This window comes from Rhinatrema bivittatum, chromosome 5, assembly GCF_901001135.1.
Source record: "Rhinatrema bivittatum chromosome 5, aRhiBiv1.1, whole genome shotgun sequence".
NCBI lineage: Eukaryota > Metazoa > Chordata > Amphibia > Gymnophiona > Rhinatrematidae > Rhinatrema > Rhinatrema bivittatum.
Window position 1 is genome coordinate 148,692,685 of NC_042619.1, and position 26,126 is coordinate 148,718,810.

Here is a 26,126-nt window from a genome sequence, read left to right on the forward strand (position 1 = left end):
CCCAAGCTGGCCAAAAGTCCATGGGGGTCCGGGAGCGATCTCCTGCAGGAGGTCGTTCCCGGACCCCCGCTGGACTTTTGGCAAGTCTTGTAGGGGTCAGGAGGCCCCCCCAAGCTGGCCAAAAGTCCCTGGGGGTCCAGCGGGGGTCCGGGAGTGATCTCCTACGCTCCTGCCGTCGGGGGACAAAAAACCAAAATGGCGCCGGCGCTACCTTTGCCCTGTCATATGACAGGTCAAAGGTAGCGCCGGCGCCATTTCTACAAGCACCGGAGGTCCGAGAGTAAAAGATCACATCGGGACCCTTCCTCTGGACCCCAGGTAATTTAAGGCATTTTGGGGGGGTTCGGGAGGGTGGGGGATTTATTTTAAAGGGTCGGGGTGGGTTTTAGGGTTGTTTTAGTGTGCCGGTTTTCCCGCCCTCCCCCTTCCCCTCCCCCCCCCCCCACTGGACCCCAGGTAATTTAAGGCATTGGGGGGGGGGGGGTTCGGGAGGGTGGGGGATTTATTTTAAAGGGTCGGGTGGGTTTTAGGGATGTTTTAGTGTGCCGGTTTTCGATTTACACGATATTTAAAAAACCCAAACTGCGACGATCCGATTCCCTCCCCCTCCCAGCCGAAATCGATCGTTAAGACGATCGATCACACGATTCACATCTCTAATATGTACTGGTGGTGACATAAGATTGAAATCTGACTCAGTCTCCAACTGCTATCAGGAGCACACTATACCCATTGGTCATGAATCCATCTGCTACACACTAGGAAAGGGGTGTATTTGATTGACAATTGCAGTGTGTGTAGGTACACTTCTGAGTCAGTTTAATAGTGAAGTGTTAGGTTGCGCCAAAAAGCTGCATTTTTTGTCTCATCTGACCTCAAAACCTTATCCCACATTTTAGCTGGGTTATTCTGATGCTTTCTAGCAAACTCCCGATGTGGTTTAATGAGATTTTTCTTCAGTAATGGCTTCTTTCTAGCTACTCTTCCAGTTGTATGCAGAGCTCTTGATATGAATGACTGGTGCACCTCTAACTCCAGTCTCAGCCACTGAATTCTGTAGCTCCTTTAACAGGATTGTTGGCTTCTCTGTGATTTCCCTCACAAGTCTGCTTCTTGCTTTGACATTGAGTTTTGAGAGACTGCCTTGTCTAAGGGCTCACTGATATATCCAAGCACTTGGATATTATTTTGTAACCTTTTCCTGTCTTTGGAATGTCTATAACTTTATCTTTAGTTTCTTTAGAATGCTCTGTGGTCTTCATTTACACAGCTTTCGTTCAGATTCATAGTCTGATAAATGGTACAGGAATGGGGGGGGGGCGCGGCGCTTTTATCCAGAGAAGCTGACTTTGTTTTAATGATTCACAGGAAGAGGCCAACTGTAAGGCAATTGTTAGGGCAATATTTTTCATCTTTGTAAAGTTGGAGCTTCCACAACACAGGGGTTGAATACTTATATAAGCAGCATTTTTCAGTTTCTAATTTTATATTACAAAAAATGCAGAGAAATAATGACTCGTGACTTTGAAAATGTACTTTAAGAGCATACAGTTTGTAATAAACTATCTGGAACAATTTGTGTAAATGTCATTTGTAATCTACACAAATCTGCTGACTTTTAAGGGAGTGAATACTTTTACAAGCCACCGTATTTTAAGAACTAAACAAAACTTTAGTTACATGTAGTGTGCGCCATCATGCATTATATCACGCCCTCACTAAAACATATAGAATTATAGGAGATGACAGTGGCACCACATCTAAACGCTACAAACTCCATTAGTACAAAGCGACCACAACCAGTCAACTCGGTTACCAGGCTAATGACCTCCTTATCTCAGCGAGAACCTGTATCTTTTCTGTTACCTTAAGCACCCAAACTAAAAGCTGGCTCCCAACCCTCCATTCTGTTGTGAACAGTTATACATATCCACTTTCTGCACCAGACTCTCTAGCAATCGCAGCAGATCTGCAGCAAGACTCCGGCTCACTACCTCCCAGGAAACCCCGACAACGCGTGGAAACTGTGCCAACAACCCGAGCTCCCACTGACTCCTGCTCCCGTTTGCCAGCACTCGCCACGACTGCAGTAGCGGCGGCGGCGGCACGAGCGTCAGCCCGGCTGCGCGATGACGACATTGGCGCGCGACAGGCAGCACGGAGTTACTCGCCTTTGTTTCCCCGGCCGGAGTTAGTTGGAGCGTTCCGGCCCAGGCGCTTTCCCGTCCCAGTCTGGGCTTTCCCTTCCCGTTGGCCCCTCCCCTCCTCCATTCCCTTCCCCCCGCCGGGCCACCGCGCGCCTCGCTGACCCCTGGACACCGTTGAGCGCGTACCTGGTTGCCAGAGGGAGATATGGCGGGTCCCATAAGTTCGTCGCTGGCCGCGGAGGGCTGGTAAGAAATTCCCCCCTCTCTTCCCCCGCCGTGCAGGCCTGTGCTGTGTGACTCGGGGCAGGCCTACAGGCCGCTCGCCCTGTCTCCTTTTTTCCCTCCAGGGCCGGGAAGCCTCAGCCCGCCCGTAAAGTTGCAGATTTGTGGCTCTTTTTCTCGGGGTGCGAGCGCTGTTTGTTTCCCCTCCACGGTTTCTTTCCCGCCGCGTGGAAGTTCTGGAGCTGGCCTGAGCAGGCTCCTCCAGCTCCCCAGCACGGCCGCATACCTATGGGCCCTTTCTTCCCCGGGTTTAATTCTGATGGAGAACACCGGGACGTGACCGCTGCGCCCCTGCGATCATAGGGAAAAGTTTTGGAGCGACTTAGAATGTGTAACTAATGACAGGTTGTGTCAAAGGCTTTCCGGTCCATCTGATATACTTTGAAGCCAAAGCGCTCTCCTTGCCCTTTTTTTTTTTTTCTTTAGTCCTTGCAAGACATGTCAAAATTAATTTGACTCACCTTAAGAAGTGTTATTACACCTGTAAAATGTTATGATACCTGAAACCTCACAGATAGTGCTTTTAACACACAAATGTGTGTGTTGCTTATTGTATGTTCCGTCTTACATTTTCGTTGTAACTAGAGAATACCATGGTGCCATGAAGTATTGCAAAAGTAAACTTTGTATTGGATGCTTGCTGCCTCTTGTTCTTTGTAGGAAAGGATTTGGATACATAGTAACGGGATACGTGTCCGATACCTCCTAGTGCTTGATTTCTCGCAACGATTTTTCTAAAATGCATCAAAGAGTATTGTGAATGATGCCTTACTCTCCATTTTTACTGCCCACACTCACACATTTACCCCTATCCTGATAATTTCCCACTTTGATCACTACATATTTCGTACTGGCCTCCCTCTCTCCTGTCTTTCAAGCCCAATGCTTTGATCTTGCTTCTTACTACCTTGAATTCCTTCTGTGGTTTCCCATCACCTCCCCAGTTAAACACTTTGCACAATCCTTCAAAGCCATGTACACCACTTTCCCACTTTGCTTTTCATTTGTTTCCTCAGTTCTTTCTCATTTCTGGGTTGGAGTAGTGTTTTAGTCTTCTTTGTCTTATTAACTTTCCTTTATTATTTGTACATCTTATTTGTTCTTTCTGCAGCTCGTTAAATATCAGGCAACAATATAATTTTTAACATGTCTGAGGTCTCCTGAAAAGATATACCGGATACTATTTCATGTAGAACCCCTACAGAGCCAAGGCTGGGTTTACAGATGGCTAAAGATTATAAGAAAATCTCTGAGTAGAAAAAAATTAAAAAATCAAATATTCCTATAAAAAATTCCACTCTAGAAAATAGTAGCCGAATAAACTCAAATATATTTACTAATGACCATCATAAAAAAGACGCAAAAGCACCTGCTTTAAGGATTCTGAGTGACTGACAATGTCTATGTAATAATCTTTGGTCAGAAAAATATCCTGATATATTTTGATGTGCAAATAAAATGTCCAACACTTTTCCATTAAAGACATATATCAGTTCACCAAAAAACATTGTCTTAATATCAAAGTCCAAAAGAACTTATCTTAAATTTCAATGTTGCATCAAAATGGTCATGCAAATGAAAGAAAAACTGACACTGGCCAAGTGTTTCAAAGTTCAAGACTGTGCTCAACGTTATCTGCCATTGAACTTTATGTCTGTGCTTTGACCCGTGACACAGAGTTTTGAACTTTGATACACTTGGCCCTTGTCTGGTTCCCTAAAAATAAAGCTAAAATACAATAAAAGCAGCAGGCTACGAGATCAAGTGTTCATCATGACTAAGATATCACACTAGTCTTTCCACCATGCATGCAGAGCCATCAGGGCTTTAAATACCAGCACTATCACCTTAAACTGAATTCTTTCAGTTTGGCAGCCAATGATGTTGTTTTAATGCTGGCATATGTGTTCACATGCTGAGCAGAAACCACTAAGCATGCAGCAGCGTTCTGCAATAACTGTAGATTGGCAATTCAATGTAAAATGAGTTGCAATAATACACGTTCCTTTGTGTGCATTGCAGTCCTTGGATAATTGTCTTTGAGTGTACCCTCAGTCAGTTAAGTGCATTTGCAGGTTACTTGCAATCAGGCTTTGGAATGGGTTACAATCTGGAATTTGTACTGTTACTGATTACAGGTTGTTTAGAAAGAAATTGAAAACTCACTTTTTTCAAATAGCTTTTCCTTGATGTATCTTTCTTTGGAAGTTGTATAGGTTCATTATTTTGTGTTACATTGTTATGTCTATTTTATTGTGTTTTTTTTTTGTTTTATGTGAGATTTTATTATGTATGTTTTGTTTTGTACAGTATTTCCGATATGTGAGATATATTACATTCTTAAATACGAGACCCATTGTTTAATAGTGTCACTAGGCAAATTTGGGCAAGAATTCCATGAGACTGTCATAAGAACATAAGAACACTTTCATTTGTAGAAGATAACACCGTTCCATAATAAATAGTCCTATATTTTTTGTTAAGAAAGTGCTAATGTGCACTTTTTTCCATGTTTCACTCTTGTCCGATGTATGTCAGGGCCTGATTTTAGATGTTGCACTGATTTTCCCTTATAAGTAGCCACTGTTTAGCTGCCTGAATCTCCTGATTAGCATTCTATCCTACTGGGACAGACTGCATCACCCCTATGATACTCCCATCCCTAGTTCTTACAAGTAAATGGAGAACCATGGTCAGGATTGAACTTGAATCTTTCATATAAAATCATTCTTTGCATTTCACTACGCTCCAGTGTCAGGTTGAGATGTAATACATTATTTTGTTATGGGGCTGCTATACATAGAAGTTGGAAGTTGCTCAGTTTTGTACACAGAAGAGAAGGTACTTGGGTTCACAGTATTGCTTTAATCCAAGCTGTTTCCAGAATAATATAGTGGTATAAATGTTTATTTTTTTAAGTATAGTCTTTTCCATATGATTACTGTAATTGTTTGCTGGTGATGTCACATTACTTGTGATTGTTCGATCTCACTGATTTTTTGCATTGCTCCCTATAAACAAACAGAAATTGTATAAAGGGTTGCTTCTCATAAGTGTTAGTTGACAGTAGTTCACTTTTATAACTCTCATGTGAAAAAACAGCCAGTGACAGTAGCTCTTACATATAGCATTTTGACATTCATAGTAGTAATGATAATTATGAGACTGATATTCAATGCTACTTAGCCGGATAAGTATGGACTTATGGTAACATAGTAACATAGTGATGATGGCAGAAAAAGACCAAAATGGTCCATCCAGTCTGCCCAACAAGCTTCCCAAGGTAGTAACTGCTGCTCCTTGCGGCTACCCCCACGTTTCCGCCAATAGTAGTAACTGCCGCTCCGTGCAGGTTACCCCCACGTTTCGGCTAAGGGTAGAAACTGCTGCTCTGGGCAGGTTACCCCCAAGTTTCTGTTAAGGTTAGTGACTTAGTGGCAACAGCTGAATATTTGGTCCTGTTTAGCATTTGCCACTTAACTGGATAAGTCACTTATTGTCAGAGTTTGAATGCCAGTAAACGGGTGACTTCCAGGATAGAAGCAGTGCTGGATTTGGGGATAGCAGGATACAGTAGGCATGAGCTGTGCAGGACCAGATCTTCTGTCTAACCGGCCACTTCCTCGTCAGGTTGAGCCTTCAGATTCTGGTGGCCAGTATGACTTCAGTGGAGGTGCTGGCAGGGGGTCTGAATGGTACCCACTAAGATAGGGCAGATCTGGAGCATTGATAAAAACACAAGGGTGTTCACAATTTAGGACAAACCGATACAAACAAAGGGACCAGCATGCACACAAGAACAGGACAGAACAACAATGATGAACACACATACACAACTAGAGGGCCAATATATTGGCCTAAGCAGGACAGCGAACAACAAGGAAGCAAGGAAAGGACCAAGGTTAGACCCAGTCTGAGGCCGTGCACTGTGAGTGAGGCAGTGCTGCTTCAGAGAGCCTTCATAGCAGAATCTGTGCAGTCAGTCTGTGGCCCACTGAGGGCTCCTGCAGAAAGGAGGGCCGCACCATAGCCAGGATCTTTACACTTATCCAGCTAAGTAGTTAGCCAATTAAGTTGTGGGTGGGATGTGGTCATTCCGAGGTGGAGCTATTTATCCAGCTAACTTACAGGCCGATACAGTAAACGTCGCGGGAGAGCGGGCGAGCGCACAGGCCACTCTCCTGTGCGCGCAATTTAGTATTCAAATGAGGTCCCACGGTAAAAAGAGGCGCTAGGGACACTAGCGCGTCCCTAGCACCTCTTTTTTGACAGGCATGGCGGCTGTCAGCGAGTTTGACAGCTGACCCTCAGTTTTGCCGGCGTTTGTTCTCAAACCCGCTGACAGCCACAGGTTCGGAAAATGGACGCCGGCATAATTGAGCGTCCGTCTTCCGACCCGCGGGCTGATTTTAAATTTTTGTTTTATTTTTTTTAATTTTTTAAATTTTTGGGACCTCCGACTTAATGGTTTTTTCTGCTTTTCTGTACACTTCCCCGGTGCCAGCAGAAATTAACACCAGCCTTTGGGCAGGCGTTAATTTTTGAAAGTAAAATGTGCAACTTCGCTGCACATTTTGCTTTCTGGATCGCGCGGGAATAACTAATAGGACCATCAACATGCATTTGCATGTTGTGGGCGCTATTAGTTTTGGGGGGGGGGGGGGTTTGGACGCGCGTTTTCGACGCGCTATTACCCCTTACTGAATAAGGGGTAAAGCTAGCGCGTCGAAAACGAGCATCCAAATGCTGGCTAATAGTGCAGTCCACCGGAGCGCACTCTACTGTATTGGCCCGTTAGCCGGATAAGTAGCAATATTCATACTTAACTGGCTAAGTTAACTGGATAAGTTAGACTTGCTCAAAAGCAGGTTTGATGTTAGCTGGATAAGATTTATCCAACTAATTAGCAGGGATATTCAGCAACATTGCTGTGCTGTGTGAGTTATCCAGATAACTCTTATCCAGAACATAAGAAGTTGCCCAACTGGGTCAGACCAAAGATCCATCAAGCCCAGCTTCCTATTTCCAACAGTGGCCAAACCAGGTTACAAACACCTGGTAAGTACCCAAACATTAAGGAGATCCCATGCTACTAATGCCAGTAATAGCAGTGGCTATTCCCTGAGGGGTCGATTTTAACACCCATGTGTGCACATGGAGATGCTGATTTTATAACGTGTGCAGCGACGCGTGCATGTTATAAAATACTATATCCGCATGCAAATGTGCTTCGGATTTTAACATCCATGCGTTCATGTGCGGGTGGCCTGCGACTTGTACGCACAGGGGGGATTTTAAAAAGTGATGTGCGGCGACACGAGTAGGGCTTCCCCAGTTCCCTCGCAGTCCACTCCAATTAAGGAGCGGTCTAGGAGGGAACTTCCCTATACTCCTATCTAACCTTCCTACCTTTTCTCTTCTCCTCCCCGACCTCTACCCCCTAACTAACTATTAGAATTTTTTTTATTTTGTACCTTACTGCTCCTTTGAAGCAGCAGTAGACTCTGTGCGCCGGCTGGCTGCCGGCGTGCGCTTCCCCGGGACAGCAGCCCCCCCCTGCCCAGACCACGCCCCTTGGCCTGCCCCTTTCTTTGGGCCCGGCACTTTAGTGTATGATGGGGGTTACGCGCATGGCTGGTTCCTTTGTAAAATGTGTACAGCGCGCGCAGAGCCCGGCCACGCATATAACCCTTGTATTTTACGTGCGTGGGCCTTTTAAAATTGGGCCGTAAGTTAACTTAATAGTCAATGGACTTTTCCTCCAGGAACTTATCCAAACCTTTTCTAAACCCAGCTACACTAACTGCCCTAATTACATCCTCTGACAACACATTCCAGAGCTTAATTGTGCGTTGAGTGAAAAGAATTTTCTCCGATTTTTTTTTAAAAAATGTGCTACTTGCTGACTTCATGGAGTGCCCCCTAGTTCTCCTATTATCTGAAAGAGTAAATAACAGATTCACATTTACCCGTACTAGACCTCTCGTGATTTTATATCTCCTCTCAGCCGTCTCTTCTCCAAGCTAAACAGCCCTAAACTCTTTAACCTTTCCTCATAGGGGAGCCATTCCATCCCCTTGATCATTTTGGTCGCCCTTTTCTGTCTCTTCTCCAGTGCAACTATATATTTTTTGAGATGTGGCGACGAGAATTGGACACAGTACTCGAGGTGCGGTCTCACCATGGAGCGATTCAGAGGCTTTATGACATTTTCTGTTTTATTCACTATTTCCTTCCTAATAATTCCTAACATTGTTTGCTTTTTGATTGCTGCAGTACACTGAGCCGATGATTTCAATATGATGTCTAGATCTTTATTCTGAGTGGTAGCTCCTAATAGGGAACCTAACATAGTGTAACTACAGCATGGGTTATTTTTCCCTATATGCATCAGATGCATCTGCCGAAGTGGACTCTGTCCTCAAAAGTTTATCCTTTAATAAATTTGTTAGTCTAGAAGGTGTCAAATTACACTTGTCATTTTTGCTACACCAGACAAACATGGCTATCCCTCTGAAGATTCTTTATTTACAGTATTTGTATTTATAATGCCGCATATGTTAGAGCCCATGGTGGCTTACAATAAAAACATACACAGTAGTACTCATCACTTAAAACAAACAAATCAGAAACGAAAAAGCCCATGCTGCTGCACATTCCATCAATTGATATTTTTAAAAAAGCTTGGCTAAGTAGGAATGCTTTTAGAGAGCTCTTTAAATACCTTTGAACATTCTGCACCAGAAAATTTCACAACAAAGGTGCAGCAATTGATAAAGCACGTTTTCTAGTATCAACGAGCTTTGCCTGCTGAAAGGTAGGCACATTCAACAAAGCTCTCTAGAAAAGTGGAGTGACCTGGTAGGATTATATATCCACAGCATAGCAATGGCCAGGCAAGTGAGGTAATGGCCAGTAATTTATGTATTAATATAGAAATGTTATATTTGACCCTCCACTGGATTGGAAGCTAGTGGAGGGTCAAAAAAGACTGGAGATTTGATCTCTTTTACTATGACCTGTGATGAGATGTGCTGCTGCTTTTTGCAGTAGCTGCAATGATTTTGTCATTGAAGCTGGCAGGCCTAAATAAATTGAATACAGCAATATAATGTCATCATTACAAAAGCTTATACCACAAAACGAAAATATCCAGGTTATAAAAATGGTTTAAGTCCTTGCAAAAAATATAGTACCTGATTCACTAAGAGTTTTTCCCTTAGGCACAAAATGGGAGAAAATCCTTAATGAATCTGTCCCATTGTTTGTAAAAACTGGACCTGACAGTTGTTTTTATCTGGGGAATAAATGATAGACTGGAGTCAATTATCATTCCTAAGCTCCGCACCTGTGAAACGATTGGCAAGTCAGCACCTTCAGTACTTACAGTTGTGGAATTTACATTGTATTACTATGCTGAATCACTAAGATTTTTGTCTTTGACAAATTTAAAGCAAGCTTGTTATGTGTAAGCCATCGCTTGATGGTGGTCAGACACAGTGAGATCACAGAGGTGGTATCAGACCATGAGGGGGCCAGAGGAATATAGAACTGTATATTTTATTTATTTATTTAAATCTTTTCTATACCGGCATTCATGATACAAATCATACCGGTCACAAGGGACAGGGGGTTTGTAACAATAATATTGAAGAGGAAGAAAAGTTACAATAAAACAAGGTTATGTGAACTTGGAAACAGAATTGTGCCGGAGACAGAGGAATAACGTTGTAAACTTAACAAGGCTATACTGGAAGTGCATTGGGTCGGAAGTAAGGCACTCTAAATATATATATAGAACTTATATACAATCATGAAACTGGTTATATACAATCATGCACTGCTTCCATAACATGCACATTTTCTCTCATGCATATTCATTGTGGATATCCTGAAAACCCGACTGACTAAGGGGGGTCCTCAGGAAAGGGCTGGGAACCACTGCTCTTTAAATCTTTATCCATATGTTTTATGACAAAGAACACTGACCATTTTAGTGGCCGTCCTCTGCACCGACTCAATCCGTTTTATATCTTTTTGAAGGTGCGGGCTGCAGAACTGTACACACTATTCCAAATGAGGTCTCACCAGGGACTTTAAAAGGGGCAATATCTCCTCTTTTTTGATGACTGCTCCTCCTCTTATGCATCCAAGCATCTTTCTGCTTTTTCTGTTGCCTTATTCACCTGTTTGGCCCTGTTAAGATTATCAGATATGATGAAGTCCAGATCTCACTTTTGTTTCTCGTGTAGAAGAATTTCATCCACATTCTGTACCACTGCCTTGGGTTTTTGCAGTCCAAATACTTACTGCATTTTTTAGCATTAAATCAAACTCTAGACCAGGGGTAGGCAACTCCGGTCCTTGAATACCACAAAACAGGTTTGGTTTTCAGGACATACACAATGAATATGCATGAGATATATTTGCATATATTTGGAAGCAGTGCATGGATCTCTCATGCATATTTATTGTGTATGTCCTGAAAACCAGACCATTTTGAAGCACTCTAGGACCGTAGTTGCCCACCTCTGCTCTAGATCATTCCTTAAGCTTCATTAGAGCCCCCATGTTTTCCACACCTTCCTGAATGTCTACCCTGTTGCAGATTTTGGTGTTGTCTGCAAAAAGATAAACCTTTCCCGATTAGTCTTTCCACAGTATCGCTTCAAAAATGTTGAAAAGAACCAGTCTAAGGATTGATCCCTGCAGAACACCACTGGTAACCCCCTCTCCGTGGAGTGAGGTCCATTTATCACTACCCTTTGTCACCTTGCACTCATCCAGTTTCTAACCTAGTCCGTTACTTTAGGGCCCATACCCACTGTGCCCACTTTTACACAAATTACATCTAGTACTCTTCCGTGATCCTCGCCCAAACAAAGAAATTGATCAGATTTGTCTAACAAGACTGACTTCTGATAAAAAATCATGCTGCCTCGGATCTTTTAATCCATTGGATTCCAGAAATTGCAATTTCCTCAGTTTCAGCAGCAGTTCCTTTAAGTTACCACAGAAGTCAGACTAAATGGCTTGTAGTTCCTAGCCTCCTCCTTACTTCCACTTTTATGCAAAGGAACTACAAGCCATTTAGCCTGACTTCTGTGGTAACTTAAAGGAACTGCTGCTGAAATAGAGGATAATGCAATTTCTGGAATCCAATGGATTAAAAGATCTGAGGCAACATGATTTTTATCAGAAACACTCTCCCCATTGATAAGCACTAGGTCCAGTATTGCCCCCCTCCTGTGTAGGTTTTGTTACCAGTTGACAGAACAGTTCTCCCTGCAGATAATCCAGGATCTCTCTGCTTCTAGAAGATAATGCACTCAGGATGTCACAATCTCAACATCCATCAGATTGAAATTACCTAGCAATGGCACCTCCCCTTTCAGAGCAATTTTGTGACCATCATCCATTAAATCTCTATCCTTTTCTTGTGTTTGAGATGAAAATCTGTATGTTATACCACTATAAATAGGTGTTCCATTCCCTCAGTGCCTTCTCTCTACCTCATATGCCCTACAGTTTTGTTGCTTTAATTTTATAACATTTTAATATTATATAATATTTTATATATTGTTCCATTAGTTTATGAAATACAAAGGTTTGTTCTGTTGTGTCAGCCTTGTTATGTACTGCTTAGCACTAGGCTTTGGTATTTTACTCCCAGATCATCTTATCTGAGCATTTCATAAGAAATGCTGCCTCAAGCATAAAAGAGAAAAACTTATAGTACAGGCAGGGATGGAAAATATTTTCTCTGGTTACTTGGCATTGTCTGCTGCAGCAAATAAAAATTGCATAACAATATTATTGAAGTATTTCTTGTCATGTTTGATTTGATATGAGTAACTTGTGTTAAAATCTCATTATTGTTGCTTTTTGTAAGTGAACTAGTATTTCACACCTCTCCCTTTCGTAATGTGCTGTATTTTGTTTCCTGCTAAACAAATAAACTTTCACTTTGATACTCTGATTTAGCACCAGACTTGACACCTCATGTCTATTTTGAGCTGTGCTTTTTCTTTTGAAATTGTTTATGGGAAAAAAAAAGTTGTAACTACCTACAACTTCTTCTTACTGTCAGTTATTGGGCCCAAAACTGCTTTATGATTTTTCATAAATATTGTTTTTTATAAACTGGAACAATAAAAGCGTTAATGGTTAGACAAGTATTTGTAGGGTTGTCAATTGGCTTCAGATTTTCAGGACAGGGTGATCCAATCCTGGTTTTACTGCCCTGCATGCAGGTACTTATAGTCTTGATTTTCTTAGGGAATTCAATAAGTAATCCAGCATGCAATGGGGTAAAACCAGGACTGGATCAACTTGTCCTGAAAATCTGGAGCCAGTTGGCAACCCTAAGTATTTGCTATCCTATTGTTAAATTAAATTTGCTGATTAGTATGGTGCATTAAGTTTGTGTTGGTGATTTTTTTTTTAAGCTCCAATCCTTTTTTGGGCTGTCACATGAAATCCATCCTTCTCTTCTCATTTCTTGTTTCATAATTCAAATAAAATGTCACATAGAATAACACAAAATGTTCCTGATACAATAGGAAGCAGAATCATAAATATATTTATAACCAATTTCTGCAGATACATGGGGAATGCATCTTGTTTGAATGCTAATGTCTAACCTTATAATAATAGAATTGGTGCTTTTTCCATTGCAGTAATTGCATTTCAATAATTTATGTGCTGACACCATAACTACATAAAGTTCATCTAATTTGTAAATATCCCCTTCTCCCTAAAATAGCTGTTTTTGTAAGAATGAATTTTTTTCTCTATGAGATATCTGTTTATCTGATGTTGGAAAATATATTTAGCTGCTTAGTGCTGAAGGTTAAAGTGACAGTTTGGGCAGTACATGTAATTTATATTAGCGCTGGTATCGTGTTGGATATGTGGTGGCTGTCTAATGTTTTTTCTTACCCAGCTGGGCTTACTGTGTCCTCTTTATATAGATATTGTATGGACGAGGGGATTTTTTTAACTAGAGAAATTAGTTTCCTCATTATAACTTCTTTAAAACTCAGTTAAAACCTTCCTTTTTCAGGAAATGTTTTTTAACTTACAGATTTTGCTCTTTTTTGCTTTTATTCCTTTTTAATATATTTAACTTTATTGTTTTAGAATATTTTTTTTGTTTTTGCAGATAAGATTTTTTTTTTACTATGAATGTCCTTTATGTGAGCCACTTGGCAGCCAGCACTTCCTGTGGGCACTGACAGATGATGTCATCTCTGCTGTAGTATAAATAGAAGCTCAGTGCAACCACTCAGTACCTCAGCAAGAGGTCTTCTGCCATACTCCTGCCTGCAGTGCTAGTTGTTTTGTGTTCCTGTCTTCTTCCTGCCTCATTGTGTTCCAGTATTCCTGCCTTGTTCCTGTCCTGCTGTGTTCCAGTCTTGCCTTCCTGCCTTGTCCATGTCTTACTGGTCTTCATCTCCTTGGCTTCGCTTCTCAGTTGCTGACCTTGGACCAGACATTTACCTCACCTTGCCTGCCGCCTGCCACGACTCTTGCCTAGACACTGACCACGTTTTTGCCTATTGTCTGTCTCGATCCCAGCTCACACTCTGACCACGCTCGCTCTGCCATTGGTACTCCATGCTACTCCCTCCTCACCCTGGCCTAAGGGTCCACTCCATGCCATGTTACAGTGGATGTGCATTCTGGATCTAAAAGATGCTTATGCTCACATCCCCATCCTTCTCTTCCAATACTTGTGCTTTATGGTGGATTCTTCTCACTGTCAGTACAAAGTCTTTTCCTTTGGCCTCTTAACGGCACTGAGGGTCTTCATCAAATTTCTAGCTGTAGTAGCAGTGAATCTATGCCATCAGAGCACCTAGGACTTCCCTTACCTGTACGACTGGCTTGTGATAGTTAATTTACAAGAGGGTGTTCTAACCTCCCTGGAGAAATCAATACATCTCCTACAGTCACTTGGCTTCCTTGTGAATTTTGAGAAATTGATTTTGATTCCCTCCTAGAATATCAAGTTCATTGGGGCATGGATAGATTTTTTGTAGGAGAGAGCTCTTGTTGGCTCTCTGGGCATTGGCTCATAGTCTGCTGAATACAGATTAGTCAACTGCTCTAGAGGTGCTGGTTGTTCTTGGTCACATGGCAGCAGCAATAGATTTAGTATTGCTGACCTGCCTACTCATATGTGGCCTACAATGAGGCCATCATTTACAGTTGGGCCAGCCAATTCATCTCCTAACATCCAAAGTAGAGATCTTTAGAAATGAAACTGGAAATCAGTTGGTGGCTGAACACCTTCAATCTACAGGAAGGAGAACACTGTGACTAGCTCCTTATCAAATAACTTTAGCAACGGATGCCTCCACAAAGGGTTGGGGGTCAACACAGGCCTATTTCAAATTCAAGGGACATGGTCATTCCGGAAGAAACAATTTAAAATCAATTTCCTCAAATTGAGAGTGCTAAGTTACACTTAAACAACTTTTACTCACCTTCTTCAAGGGAAGAGCATTCTCATTCAAACAGGTTGCCATATTCTTCGTGAACAAACAAGGAGACACAGGATCTTGGACTCTGTCAAGGATAGATAAACATATGGGAGTGGGCAATCAAACAGGCTGAACTGCAAGTGACCTACTTTTCCAGAATTTCCAACACAATGGCAAATGGCCTCAGAAGAATCTTTTGTCCCCTCGAATGGTTCCTTTATCAGTCAACAGCCAACAAGACTATTCAGTCTTTCTGGGGATTTCCAGCAATTGACCTGTTTCTGTCAGTGCAAAACAGAAAACTGGAAAAGTTTTACTCCATACTTCCTAACAAACTCAGATCTGCTCAGCACATTTTTCTGCTTGTCTGGAATGCAGATTTAATGTATGCTTTTCCACCAATTCTGCTAATTGCCAGAACAGTGCAAAAAGTACTGAAGGACAGGGTCTGTCTAATCCTTATAGCTCCAGCGTGGCCCAGATATGTCTGGTTTGTATATCTAGTTCAGCTCTTCAGCCATCCTCTTCTTCTCGGGTCAGATGTGTTCTTATTATCTCAAGAAGAAGGGCCTCGTTTCACCCGGACCTTTTCTCCTTCAAACTGATAGAATGGATGTTAAATGCTGAATGATGGAAAAAAAAAAATGTCATTACTCAAAGCAGTGGAGGACATAATAGTGTCTGCCAAAAAAACATCAACTAGAAGAGCTTATGGATTTATATGGAAAAGGTTATCCACATGATGTCAGTGCAAACACTTGGATTTTCTTGTTTGCACACCAAAAGAATTATTGATTTATCTGCTCTCACTTTCTGATTCAGGCCTAACCATCAATAATGTGGTTATTTAAAACGAGCGCGCTGGCACCCATACATGCACGTATGGGCGTGTGTGCGAACATATACTGAAATTTTAAATTGTGTATATAGTTGCAAGTGTATAATTTAAAATGCACCTACCACACGTATGCGTGCTTCTAATTTTAAGTGGGTACTTGAGCAAACCTACTTTGCAAATGTGGCACCCCTACCGCTCTGGCCACTAGATGCCACTATCCCTGCCCTTATAACATACTTAGGGAGCCATCCATACCCTTCAGTCCCTCCCACCTGGAGATTCTGATTGGATGACTCAATGCTATTTAGCCCAACAATTTTAAGACTCGGGGATTCAGTTAGACAGAACAGCTGCAGACACGACATGTATTTTTTCCACACTCTGGTAGGACCTCTTTTAGAAGAGACACCTCACTGTGCACTCCCTGCCAGAGGGTCCTTCTTATAATTTACAATGAGATAGACTTTTAAAGCCTGATACCTCTTTGTGGCAAGGGCTCTCTACAGGGGACCAAAGACCTATGAGCCTACTCTATTCTCTAACAGGTCAATACAGTAAAGTGCGGCCGCGGTTACCCTGCTTCTAACCCGCTTTCTACTCACAATTTGGCCACGTTAGTCCAACCCGCGTTTCACTAACCCTTTTAACCCATCCTTACCGCCTCTTTAAGTCAACGGGAAACCCCTTCCGCCCGCGGCATGTATATGAGATGTAAACGATCAGATTAGCTATTCCCTCCCATACAGTAACGCGCGCCCCGATTATCGCTTTTTAAACCTGCAGTTTTGCCGAGCGTTTAACCTGCTAATTTACCGTCTACCCTTACCCCTGCGTTAGAGGCAGGGGTAAGGGTAGGCGGCAAACTGTCCCCCAGCCCTCGCTCACCTGCCCTGGCCGGTGAGCGAAAAAGGGGCAGCCCAGTCCTCTCTATCCTCCTCCCAAAGCAACGAAAGTGAAAAAGGAGAAAAGCGACATGTGAAGTGTAACTTACTTTTCTTGCAGCCCTCCTCCGGAGACGCACCGCAGCTCCCCTGCCTCCCGGGGGCTGCACCCTGCCTCCCGGGGGGCAGCCGGCGGCGAAAGTGGCCCCGCCGGCGAAGATGGATGCCTGCACGGGCCCTCTGACACGATCGCTCCAGCTGCGGCCACTTCTGCGTGCATTCAGCCTGTGCGTGCAATTTGGCCGGTCAAGGTGTGACGTCACTACATTTGGCGTCACGGCGTGTGACGTTGGCGTTCGCTGATGCACTGCCTTGAGCGCCCAACCCTCAGAGAACATATCACCCAGGTCCTACAACATCTACACTGGCTACCTATATCCTACCGTATTACAAAGAAAATACTTAACACTATACACAACTTTTTATACAATACATATTCAATATGGCTCTGCTCGCTTCTTAGAATTTACAAACCAACAAGACAACTAAGATCAATGGATAAATGCATGCTGGAAGTACCATCAGTAAAACTTGCCCATCTAGAATTTACAAGGAAACGCACTTTTTCTGTTGTCTGACCAATTCTCTGGAATACCATCCCAGAAGAAATTTGTTTATTGGCAAATGCAAAAGAATTTAAAAAGGCTCTAAAAACATATCTCTTTGCCGCCGCATACAACATTACCTAACAACTCTTTCAGTTTATTGAACACATTGTCATGAACACAACAAATTTGTTTTTTGATTTTAGTTAAAAAAAAAAACAGGTTGATCGTCTCCCAGTCCTTGGAGTTTATAGGAGGGATGTGTCTTTTTGACCCAGAAAAGGATGGACAAGTTGATCTTAAACGTTCTAGCCTTTCTGTCCCAATGGATGCCCAGGGCATGAGATTATCTCCAGCTCTTGGGCATTATGGTGGCCAACCAAGACCTTGTGTATGCCTCCACTGCAGTTGTTCTTGTTCAATGACTCAATGGTCTCCCATGTTCTAGAATTACAAGAAGTGTCTGCATGTGCTGCTTCCACTAAGGGACAGTTTTGGAATGGTGGGCGATGCCCTTGAATCTATTGAATGGAGTGGATATGGAATTTCTTAACTAGATTGTAGTAATCTCATATGCAAGCATGATGGGCTGGGAAGCCCACTGCTGCAGTCAGGTGGCCCAAGGTATCCGGGCCAAGGAAGAAGCATAGTAGCCATGATTGGAAACAAAGGCTATTAGGTTAGCCCTAATACAGTTCCCCCCACTAGTAAAAGGAATGTAAATCTGAGTGCTGTCAGACAATGTTATAGCAGTAGCACATGCGAACAAACAAGAGGGCACTTGAAGCCCCATGATGGAATTAGTAACTATAAGCAAAATTGTGTAGCTTTGTCAGAAGCACCACATAAATTTGTAACCCTGCACACAGAATCTACCCCTGAGCTGGCAGAAAAGACTGGGGGCCTTTGGCTGAATGTCGAGCCCTAACCCTTCCTTCTTTAGTGATCTCTGCCAGCTCACAAATCCATGCTTTATTCCTGCATTGTTTCAGCATTGCATTTCTCACTCAAATCTTGCACATATGGCAACAACAGTGGACTGCCCAGTGTCTGAACAATATATTAATGTATTAAGCTTACTTACTTTCGCAGTCATACTATATATTATGACTGCGAAATCCTTCCAGAAAAAATGCATTTTCAATGTATAAAGCTATAGCTGAGGAGATTATTTGGAGAATGACCCTTGTATATAGAGCTTTCTGGAGGACTGCTTTTGGATTTTGAGATCAGTTTACATTGAGTAGCCTTTAAAATTTCACATTTTTCTTTTTTTGGTAATGTGAAGATTTAAATTCAGTTCCATAACTGTCAAGTTCTCAGCCTGATTTTGTTTAAAGCACAATTTCATTCAGGTTCCAAACAGAATTTATTCTAAACAGGGTTATTAGAAACAAATTTGCTGGGGTTTTTTTTTTTTTCCACCACAGGGTTTCAAAACTCAAAAGCAAGCTTTCCACAGGGCATGGACCAGGGTAATTCTTAGATTCTTAATAAGAAGTCTAGTTAACTTAAAGGACTCGCACCAGTTCAGGGATTTCACTTCCAAGTATTTATAAGCAGATTCAGTTTATGGTATTCACAAAGAAGTCAGGTTCAAGATCAGAATATTTAGGTACTCACATGCATATAAACTTATCAAGTAATTCACTTCAGGGCCAAGCATCACAGATCACAGTATCTGGGTTCTGTAGCAGAGCTCAGCAGCTCTCAAGTTGCTGAGAGTAATTTAGTTGCTCTCAGCAAACCCCTATTCTAGTTTTTGGGACCGATATGTTTCTTCAGGGACAGGGTCTCTGATTCTCCCAGCAGGTTCAGTATAAGCATTCCTTATTTGCATTTCGTACTTTCATCAGTGTCCTCCAGTGCCTTAGAGGACAAAACTGGTTTCTTTCTCAACTGATCAGGACCACCAGAAGTCAGTCCTAGTAATATGCACATCTGCTCAGTTTTCTCAGACTTGCATGTTTACTGGGTTATAACATTTCTACATAGGTTGTTTAATAATTTCTCCTCAGTGACGCTATCATTTTCTTATTAGAGTAAATGCAAGCCCTTATTACGAGCATTATATGGATTTATTTATTCTATACCCCTTACCTTTTCTGTTACTGTTAAAAATGTCATTCTAGATACCTTCCTATCCTTGTATTCCATATCTCTCTCACATTTACTTTTCTCTTTTATTTATTTATTTATGTATTTATATTTATGAAAATGTATTAATCGCCTTCCAATTTTTATGATAATTTCCAAAGCAATTTACATACATTAAAAACAATAAAATAAATATAAAACAGCAAAATATTATAAGTATCTTGCTACCTCCATGCATCCACTCATCTGTTCCACAGTTCATACAGCATGTTCATCATTGCCTTCCTATTACCACCCGCCTACGCCATGTTATATGTAGCACATATATAAGTACCCTATATTTCCTCCCACCTACACCATATTTCTTACCATAAATGCATCACCCCCTTTCATAATACTACCCCCCACCTGCTCAGCTTCAAACCTGTTTAAACTTAGAAATCAGACCAGCTCACACTGATCTAATCACCCCTCTTAATCAAAAGCGGACTCTGAAACTATCAGCCATGTTCTCTTCACTTCCATTTACTGAACAAATATAAGTTCCTCCTTGTTTACTTTTGACATCTTTTGCCTACTTTTCCAGACTCTCTCTCTTTCCTATTTGGTCTGTGTCAAATTGGTTTTCCTCAGTCTTTCATTTCCTCTGGATGCGAGCTGTCAGATTACATGGCAGTCAATGCTCAAACGGTTTGTCTGAATCCCTTCTCAGTTACCCTGACAAACTCCAAGATTTGAATTTTCCACCCCTTTCACTGGCAAAATTGTAACAGGATAAAAAGAGGCTGGGCTGAGGGTATGGCTAACATTTATCTGGCTAGCACTGATGTCCAGCACTAGTCGGATACACTTAGTTGTGTAAGTCCGGTCAGAAAATGTACTGTCCTAAAGTCACCTGGATAACTTTAGCTGGGTATATTCAGCAGAGCACATACTGGCTAAGTTCCTTGAATATCCAGGTAAAGTTAGTCAGGTAACTCTCTCATGCCAAGCTTACTCAATATGGATTTTGTTATCTCCAGCCATGGTTTTTTTTGCATGTTTTTTTTTTCCCCTCTCTGGTTACCTGACAGCCATGTTATGCTGTCCAAATGGTATTTAATATTCATCATCAAATACAGTTATGTGTAAATGTTTTGGCATCCCTAGTCAAATTGTATGTTTCAGTGACTCTGTAAGTGGACAGAAACTGACACAACCTGTATATGTTATGAAGTTAAACATAACAATGTGAACATTGGTCATGAAAAAGAGGATAATACAAAAAGGATTTAAAGGGACCTACAATAAAGATATCTATAGAGTAATTACCGTGATGATTCAAAAAAGTAAGAATTTAACTGAGAGGAGGCTAAAAAAGAAACAAGCAGATATTGTAAACCTTTATGTAGCTGATATTGAAAATAAGCATCTCGCTATTTATTCATCCCTTTAAAGAAGAAAATGTTTATGGAAAAGATACATAGATTACATTTTTATCATGTGTAAGCTTATTGATTTCCACAAATGGCTTAATACTAGAGATGAAAATCTAAAGTTTCAAATTAATCCCAGTGCTACACACATTCCATTCCTTAATATCTTGATCAAAAAAGAAAGAAAATGTATTGTCATAAAGCTATATAAACTAATAATTTCTGCATTTTCAAAGTCAACATCCCAGAATTCAAAAAGAGAATCTGCCTATAAGTCAGTTTGTAAAGTTAAGGAGGCTTTGTTCCACCTGTATAAAATAAAATAAAATGACGGGTAGGTTTAAAGGAAATCCTAATGCATGAATCAATAAAGCATACCACTGAGGAAAAAATTCAGATAGGCAGTCACTCCTGCAAGGGACCAAAAAGGGAGAAGATCCTAAACTAGTGTGTTTAAGATTATCCTGTTTGGCACAGGAAATCAAAAAGATCTTGAGAAAACATTGGCATGTAATCCAAGCACACCCTGTATATGATTAAAAAAAAAAAAATATATATTTCCTAGCGTGTAGCAGATGGACTCAGGACCAGTGGGTATAGTGTACTCCTGCTAGCAGTTGGAGACGGATCAGATTTCAATCTGACATCAGCCCCTAGTACATATACCCCTGCAGGAAGTGCAGCTCTTCAGTATTTTCCGTCTCCATAGCAGTTAGGGACTATCTGCATGCTCTCAAGTGTTAGATCAAATTTAAAGAAGAAAACCCAAAATTGAAAGAAGAAAACCTACCTGAAGACGAGCCCCGCTGTCCTGCGGTGATACCCTCGGATCCCTCCCCCAGTTGAGATTCCCGAGGTGATTTCCGTGGTCCCTCGGAGGTGAGCCTTGGTCCAGCGGCCGAATCGCGGCAAGGACCTAGCCCCTGATCCTTTGGGCGTGGCTGAGAGGCAGCGGGTGCACCCTCGAGCGCGGCGGTGAAGGTATTTGCCCTCTCCCCCCGCAGCCGGAGACCGCCCGGGGCGAAACTGGGAAGCGCCGAAGACAAGGTAAGGTAGAAATCTTCTACTCGAATCCAGTCTCCGAGGGTCGAGGACGAGCACAGGTCACCGACTGGGGCCAGTGCCACCGGGTTGATCCGCCCTAGCAGGGCCAGGCCCCGGCTATTCCAAGAGTCTGCCCACGTGGAGACTCTCCGAGGGGGTCGCCATATTGTCCGTGTGCTCACTGTCGCCATCTTGGCCTTCTTGCCGCGCCGTTCGCCTCCGAGCCAGGAGCACAAAGCACTTGTGCGCATAGACTTACGCGCGCATAAATCCTTGCGCGCATAACTTGCACGCACATAGCCGAGCGCATATCTTTGGCACAACCGCGCGCACAACTTACACGCTCAATCTAAGCGCACCGGAGCGCATAAGACTTACGCGCCGACAACCATGGCACCCCCAGGAACAGAAATTAAAGCGCAAGGCCTCTGCCCAGCATGCCACATCAGAGTTGCACAAAGCGAGGAGGGTGACGCCCTGTGCACGCAGTGCGAGGAGGCCCTGGGAGATCCAGCTCAGGGCCAGTCCCACCCAGGGCCGAGTTCCAGCTCCTCAGGGGGCACCCCCCACATACGGGGACCCCCAAGGAACCAGCGCCCCTCGGCTTTGATCCAGCGTCCATATCCTGGGTGTAGTTTTTCAAGGGGATTCACGCCTTTGTTCAAATGCAAACTAAACCTCTGGCTGTCCAGCCACATGCTCCACCGGAGGACCCACATGCTCCAGGCCCCTCAAGACCTAGGCACAGGCTCCCATTACCCAGAAACCCCACCTGCGGGGACTCGGACACCTCTGAGGAAGAAGCCAAACCCCTAGAAGAAGGGGAGCTCCCCCCAGGGACAGAGCCTCACCGAACCATGAGACGCTTCTTCACAAAGGACGAGCTCCCGGACCTGGTTAATCAATGTCTGACGGAGCTCACTATCCCGGGCCCAGGCACTTCGGGGAACCGAAACCGAACTCCCTGCTGGAGGGTCTTCGACAGACTTCTCGCCATTTCCCTCTGTTACAAGCAGCACAACAGCTGATTGACCTGGAATGGAATGCTCCGGAGTCTGCATTCAAAGGGGGACGAGTCTTGGCGGCCCTGTACCCCCTGGACCCAGCAACCAAAGATCATCTTACATGCCCAAGAGTGGATGCTATGGTCTGCGCGGTCTCTAGGCGCACCACTATCCCAGTGGAGGGAGGAGCTGCGCTCAAAGATGCACATGACCGACGTCTGGAGTCCATCCTCAAACAATCATTTGACGTTGCTGCTATGTCTCTACAAATTGCGGCCTGCTAAACCATGGTGACACGTGCCTGCCTATCACAAACCAGGAGCAACACCCCGGGAGAAGACATGGAACCAGCGGTATCATTCCTAGTGGACGCTGCCTCCGACCTAGTGCGCACAGTGGCCAGAGGAGTGTCCTCTGCGGTGGCTGCCAGGTGTCAACTTTGGCTCCGAAGCTGGTCGGCCGACGCATCTTCCAAAACGCGCCTCACAAGGATGCCCTTCAAAGGATCCCTCCTGTTCGGCAGCGAACTAGAGAAACTGGCTGACAAATGGGGCAAGTCCCCATTGCTGCGACTGCCGGAAGATAAGACAAAGAAATCAGTGTCCCTTCCCCAGGTCCTCCAGGGGCAGAGGTTCGCAGCGCTTCAATCCTTACAGGAACAACTATCAAGCATCCTGCCCTACGGGCAGGAACCAATCCTTTCAGACCAAGCACAATAAGAGGGGAGCCAGCTCTGGTACGGGTCCCAGCTGCACCCCATAATGAGATTCAGCCGACCCATCCAAGGGAAGAAGCCATAGGGGGGCAGATTAGCCCTATTCTACCACAGATGGGTCAAGATAACCTCGGACAAGTGGGTCCTAGCCATCATTCGGGAGGGGTACTACCTGGATTTCCTACGAACCCCCCGGGACAAGTACGTGGAGTCCCCCTGCCACGACCCCTCCAAGAGGGTGGCAGTAGAAGCTACACTGTCCAGGCTACTGGCACTCGAGGCCATAACCCCAGTACCTCCACAGGAAATAAATACTGGCCATTATTCCATTTATTTTATCGTTCCCAAGAAAGAGGGAACATTCAGGCCCATCCTGGATCTCAAGTCGGTCAACCGCCACCTCAGGATCCCTCGCTTCCGCATGGAAACCCTACGATCCATTATAAAGGCGATACAACCAGGAGAGTTTCTCACTTCCCTGGATCTTTCGGAGGCCTTTCTGCACATCCCCATTCATCAGGAACAACAGCGCTACCTACACTTCAAAGTCCTGAACCGTCACTACCAGTTCCGGGCACTACCCTTCGGGTTAGCCACAGCACCCCGGACGTTCACCAAGGTAATAGTGGTGGTGGCGGCAACACTGAGGAAGGAAGGAATCCTTGTTCACCCCTACCTGGATGATTGGCTGATTAGAGCAAAGTCACCGGAGGAAAGCCACCAAGCAACCAGCAGAGTCATAACTCTATTGGAAAGCCTAGGATGGGTAGTCAACGCAAACAAAAGTTCCCTACAGCCCTCACAGTCGCTGGAATACCTAGGAGTCCGATTCAACACCAAAGAGGACAAGGTCAGCCTGACCCCCACAAGGAGATCAAAATTCTGGAACCGGCTACAAACCTTGCTGAATGATCCTCGTCCCACAGCATGGGATTACCTACAAGTCCTCGGGCTGATGGCATCCACACTGAAAGTTGTGCCATGGGCGAGAGCCCACATGAGGGCCCCTACAGCGCTCACTCCCATCATGGTGGAGCCCACGGTCCCAGAACTACACCATACGTCTATCACTCCCGGGCAGAGTTCGAACCCAGCTACGGTGGTGGCTGCAGGCCAGTCACATGAGCCGGGGATCAAAACTATCCTCCCCAACCTGGACTCTACTCACCATAGATGCCAGTCTACGAGGATGGGGAGCACACTGCGAGGAGCCAACCGCCCAAGGGCAGTGGAACGCAGAAGAGGTGGGATGGAACATGAACCGCCTAGAAGCGCGAGCAGTCAGACTAGCCTGCATGCGGTTCGTCCACAGACTTCGAAACAAAGCGGTCAGGGTAATGTCGGACAACGCCACGGCAGTGGCCTACATCAACCGGCAGGGGGGAACCAGAAGCCAACAGGTGTCCCTAGAAATAGACCCCCTGATGGCGTGGGCGGAAGCAAACCTCCAGGAGATCTCCGCCGTCCACATCGCCGGGAAAGACAACATCACGGCAGACTTCCTCAGCAGGGAAAGTCTAGACCCAGGAGAATGGAGGCTGTCACCCACAGTCTTCAAGATAATAGTGGATCGGTGGGGGACACCGGACATGGACCTTCTGGCAAACAGATCCAACGCCCAAGTATCCAGATACTTCAGCCTCAGGCGGGAACTGCAGTCCCAAGGGATCGATGCCCTGGTACAGCCCTGGCCCCCGGGGACTCTACTATATGCCTTCCCGCCATGGCGCAATCATTCACAAGATACACCTACACAAGGGACTAGTTCTTCTGGTGGCTCCGGACTGGCCAAGAAGACCCTGGTACGCAGACAAGAGAAGACTGCTGGCAGGGAACCCTCTACCCCTGCCCCCACACAGGGACCTGCTACAACAAGGTCCAATCCTCCACGAGGACCCAGCTCAATTCTCTCTTACGGTCTGGCCATTGAGAGGGCTCGCCTGAGAAAGAGCGGGTACTCAGGGGCGGTAATCGACACCCTCCTCTGAGCACGCAAGTTCTCCACATCACTAACGTACATAAGGATCTGGAGAGTATTTGAAGCCTGGTGCGAAGACCACAACATCAAACCATGCTCATTCACAGTTCCCGTGATCCTGGAATTCTTACAGAACGGACTACAGAAGGGCTTGTCCCTCAACTCCATCAAGGTACAGGTGGCTGCCCTGTCATGCTACGGCTCCAAGAGCGAGAGCGACAGCATAGCCTCTCACCCGGACGTGTCACGCTTCCTGAAAGGAGTCAAACACATTCGCCCACCACTAAAGTGGCCGGTACCTCTGTGGAACCTCAATCTCGTTTTGGACTTCCTAGCGGGAACCCCCTTCAGACCCCTATGAGGCCTGTCCCTTCGCCTGTTAACCTTGAAGACGGTGTTTTTGCTGGCGGTGTGTTCAGCCCGCCGCATTTCGGAACTACAAGCACTGTCCTGCCGTGAGCCGTTCCTCAGGCTCACCCCGGGGTCCATTCAACTACGCACGGTCCCCTCCTTCCTCCCCAAAGTGGTCTCTCACTTCCACCTTAACCAGACCATCTCGCTACCAACGACGGATGGCCGGAAGAATTCGGAAGAAGCCCGTAGTCTCCGCCACCTCAACATCGGCAGACTCC

At 44.3% G+C, this 26,126-nt stretch overlaps 1 protein-coding gene across 2 annotated transcripts in view; it reads left to right on the forward strand.

Annotated features, from left to right (window-relative positions):
* Positions 1-2,142: 2,142 nt before the first annotated feature.
* Positions 2,143-26,126, forward strand: part of TDRD3 (tudor domain containing 3) — a 632,378-nt gene continuing 608,394 nt past the window's right edge. Inside the window, exon 1 of one of the 2 annotated variants that reach the window (XM_029602992.1) lies at positions 2,143-2,393. In XM_029602992.1, coding sequence (XP_029458852.1) covers positions 2,353-2,393 — 41 coding nt within the window. In that variant the 5' untranslated portion in view covers positions 2,143-2,352. The remainder of the gene's footprint in view (positions 2,394-26,126) is intronic. The other variant, XM_029602999.1, reaches the window with a different exon arrangement.